At 43.3% G+C, this 4,173-nt stretch overlaps 1 protein-coding gene and 1 long non-coding RNA gene across 2 annotated transcripts in view; both read right to left on the bottom strand.

Moving 5' to 3' along the window:
- Positions 1-3,222, bottom strand: part of hspb1 (heat shock protein, alpha-crystallin-related, 1) — a 4,402-nt gene extending 1,180 nt beyond the window's left edge. Inside the window, exons 1-2 of the mRNA XM_031311094.2 lie at positions 2,660-3,222; positions 217-280 (exon numbers count right to left, since the gene is read on the bottom strand). Of these exons, the coding sequence (XP_031166954.1) occupies positions 217-280; positions 2,660-3,062 (467 nt within the window). The 5' untranslated portion in view covers positions 3,063-3,222. The remainder of the gene's footprint in view (positions 1-216; positions 281-2,659) is intronic.
- Positions 1,262-2,651, bottom strand: LOC116058318. The gene is made up of 2 exons (XR_004107009.2): positions 1,754-2,651; positions 1,262-1,703 (listed from the first exon to the last, which is right to left on the bottom strand). It is a non-coding gene; the product is annotated as an uncharacterized LOC116058318 (long non-coding RNA).
- Positions 3,223-4,173: the final 951 nt, after the last annotated feature.

Raw genomic sequence — 4,173 nt, 5'->3', positions numbered from 1 at the left:
CAAAGCCACCATCAAGCAGCCACAACAAACCCATTTTTAATGAGAAATCTGGTAGTTTTGCAGTGAGATGTCGACATATTGCATGGCCAGTGGTTTCCTTTAATCAACTGGCCTACAAACGTGTAAAACGTGATCAAGATCAAAACTAATTTTGGTGAAATTGTATTCCACAAGCTTATTCTCTGATAATGAACTTTAAAACATTCAGCTACTTACGTGTATTTCCTGGTGAAGTTTCTGGACACAAAACCGTGCTCGTCCTTCCTTTCCTCATGTTTGCCTATAAGGACACAGACAAAATACTTTTACCTAAATGTGGCACTCATCTGAAAGATATACATTCACTTTTAAGAGTTAGAACTAAAAGAATGTATTGTGGTGCACCAATTCTGCAAGGAGACATCTCGCATGTCTTTGTAAAATGAATATTAACTATAATCTATCGCCTAAACTTCCTCTGTCTCGCTTGGTCTTCTCATAGCAGTAAAAGCACAGGTGTAACTAATATTGATTATGACTCAGTTTAAGTATGTCACAAAAACCATTCCATTGAGTCAACATGCACAATACCAGGACCCTGGAATTGGTACACCTAAATGGAATGCTTCCATGATTTTTTTAAATAAATTACATCTGTGTTGTTGCTGCTATAGCATGTTTTTCTTATTTCATATTTGATCTACCAAACTCCAAGGTTTTTATATACTGCATGTCAGTTACAAAGTCAAAATGCAGATACTTAGAAGAATAGTTCTACATTTAAGGTCATATTTTAACAGGTCCAAGTCTGTTACCACTTGGAATAGTGTTTCCTTCACTAATGGTGTTTTTCCGTAGCTCCGGCCCTCCATAGTTGAGGTTAGGGCTTGGGTTAGGCATAGCAGAAATTTAATTATTAATTGGGTGGTGTGATGGATTCGGTTTGGTTTAGATTTAGGTAAGGGGAAACACATATTGACAGGGGAACGGACTTTTACACAACGCCAGTATTCACTTATGTGCCTAGAGTTAGTTGAGAAGATTGATTCACATAGAGGTGCTGGTACTATAGGCAGATTTTGTTAGATTTGGACAGAACCAAGTTGGCTGTTTTTTTCAGTCTCCAGCCTTTATGCTAAGCTAAGCTTCTGGCTCTAGCTTTATATCCATTATTATTTTGTGTCTTGGGGGGGGTATATACAACTGTCTCCTGGTGTTAGCTTTTACTGCACGAGTGGTATCATTATTCTCATCACACTGTGGCCAAGAAAGTGAATAAGTGTATTTCTCAAGACATCATGACATGTTTATTTATCTAGTACTATACTGTATGTGTATTTGTCATGCATGCTAAAAGCACAATGACGGTGCTATTTTGTGCTTGTGGAGGCTTTGTGGTGGTATTTTTATCCTGTGCAGCTGCTCCCCACGTAGCCACAGCCATACCAGCCACAGAAGATCCTCACCAATCTTTATTCATCAGGTTCTGTCAGTCTCATGATGCCTGGCTGTGATGGTGAAACATTGCCCTCCATTCCATCTCTAGATACAGTAATATGTTTGCTTTGACAACGGACTAATGAAGGTTGCTTTCCTCAGGGAGCTGTCCTCTTTTCAACAGGAAGACACTGCTGGTGTGAGTGTGGCTGGAAGTGGTTTGCACTTTGTCAACTACCACATGAAGTGGCATTAGTTCTGAGTATGCATCGAATAAAAACTCTACACTGAAGCCGACGACATCATCTTTAAACATGTCATCTTGTACTTTGGTGACATGAGAAACATGAGGTGGGAAATTCCACTTGGACTTGATCCCGTGCTTTGTTTATCTGTTCCTGACTATGCACAGTCTCCCAGCAGGGAGATATAGGTTATAGCCCGGCCCGGGACCCTGGAACTGATCCAGCAGTCCTTTTAAAGTAGCAGACACACTGGGTGAGTCACGGCTGAATCCCCTACTCTAAGAGCATGATTCTTTGTGAAATGGCAGACAGAGAGGCTGAGACTCAAAGGAAAAGGGGAGCTTAAGGCCTCAAAGGGCTAAGCTTTTATATGATCCATTCCACACACACTTCTTCAGGTTTGCACCTTTTGCTTTGGTCCTTCACAAGCATGGACAGACAATGAAAACATTTCATGGCCAGAAGTGAAACCAGCTATTTAAGAAAACAGCTTCTGCACTGTGTTCATTTGAGAGCTGCTGCAAAAGTCAACACCCACATGTTGAATTGTGTGTTGTTTTGCATCTAGCAGGCGTGCAGCCAAAAGCCCCCGCCCTCCAGTATGCTGGAACCCAGTATATCGTCTCAGGATATTATGTAACTATGCAGCTATGCATCTGCCCTGTGCTTGACTGAGCAAAAATGTTTCCTGCATTTTTATCTTGTGTCTTTTTTTCCCCCAGTGTAGCAATTTCTATTATGCAGGGAATAGACAAACCTAAGTACACCAAGTGAGACATTCTGTTATCTATGCATCTGTCCTATATATAAGCACATTAGATGTTATTACTTTGCTGTTGGTCCAATCAAAGGCTGGCTCTTCCTGACAGGATATTACCTTCAGCACCTCAGGTTTTTAGTCTATGAAGTTAGGAAAATACTGCACTCCTTGAATCATCATGCACTAGGTAACAGTACAGTACAAACAGGGGATGAGTGAAGGAGAAATGAGTGCTCACCAGTGATTTCCACCACACCATCCTTGGTCTTCACCACCAGCTCTTCAGGTGAGAAGTGGTTGACATCCAAGGACACCTTCCAGCTGTCTTGGGTCTGCTTGATCTCCGACACGCCGCTGCTCATCTGGCGGGACAGGGCACGGGCCTGCTGGGCCATCATGGGGGCTGGGTACATCAGGGGAGCGTGGGGCATCATGGGGCTCATTTGGCCCATAAGGCTCATGTCCGGTGTCATCATGGAGGGCCGCATGTACCCCGGCCAGTGAGTGCTGGGGAATGTGGTGAAGTCCTCGGGCTGGGCTGGCATGCCGAAGGCCTGGTCAAAGATGCGATGGTGCCAGTCACGGAATGGGTCCCAGCTCGGGGTGCGGAGCAGGGTGAAAGGAATACGTCTCTCAGTCATGGCTGCTGTGTTTAGGCGGCGGAGGAGTGGAGCTGCTGGCTGCAAGTGAAGAGCCCTTTGGCCTCGCTAAAATCTTTTTCCAAACGTGCTGTCTGCCTCTCAGCTGTGAGCTTTTATACACACGGACACCACCACCCCTGTCAACAGAGCCCTCCCTTCTGACTCAAGCCCCTTCCAGCTCACACCCCCAACAAGTTTATGGAAGGAACTCGAATATCTATTTATGGCAGACGTAGCACTGGAATGGAATCCAAAAGATAGGCCCTCCCAGCTGCACTGTTAAACCTCCTGCTGTGTGTAAACCCCCCCCCAATTCTGGGAGTCAACCAGGCCTGCTGTACACATACAAGCCAGACTTAGATAAGACTAACATGCTATTTGTAACATGGCTCTTTATATGCAATGATGTGATATACATTCAAAGGGCCATGCTATAAATACACAGTGGAATAACAGTTTGTGACATGGATGAAAATGAACACACACACAACATACAAGAGTTCCCCATTTCAATACAACATTTTTGCTTTTGCTTCTTTGTTTGCTCCAGTTTTCAGTTACAAGTCTGACACAAAGCTGAGGTCCTCACGTATGGCGACTAGGGCTGTCCTCGACTAAAGAAATTCTTAGTCGACTAACACTTATGATTTTGTCGATTAATCGATTAGTTGATGTAATCGACAGAGCTGTGCTCTTTGAGAGGTGGTTAAGACTAGAAAAGCCCAATATAAATGTAGTTAATTAACCATCTGTAAAACTGAGTTTCTCCACAATTAATCCTGCAAAAGTACCACTTTAAATCTTGTGGTTACCAGAAATGTGCCCATAAGTTTCTTGGAAATGAGTAATTAAGCATGAATAAGCATAAAAAATGACTCATCAACTAAAGAAATCTTAGTCGACTAAGACCAAAACGACCGATTAGTCGACTAAGCGACTAAGAGGTGGCAGCCCTAATGGCGACCCTGTCTATGTGGGGACCCCAAGTCTGCAACCCAATGGGAAGAGAGTGCAGTAGGGCCCCCACAAGTGAGATACGTCAATTCCACAAGCAGTCGAAAGAATTTAATGTAAATACTAAGAGTAGAAAAATAACTTAATGTTTTTTCTT

The sequence above is a fragment of the Sander lucioperca genome, chromosome 13 (assembly GCF_008315115.2).
Source record: "Sander lucioperca isolate FBNREF2018 chromosome 13, SLUC_FBN_1.2, whole genome shotgun sequence".
Taxonomy (NCBI): Eukaryota; Metazoa; Chordata; class Actinopteri; order Perciformes; family Percidae; genus Sander; species Sander lucioperca.
The sequence above is the reverse complement of the archived record's forward strand: the minus strand, read 5'-3'. Positions and strand labels throughout refer to the sequence as shown.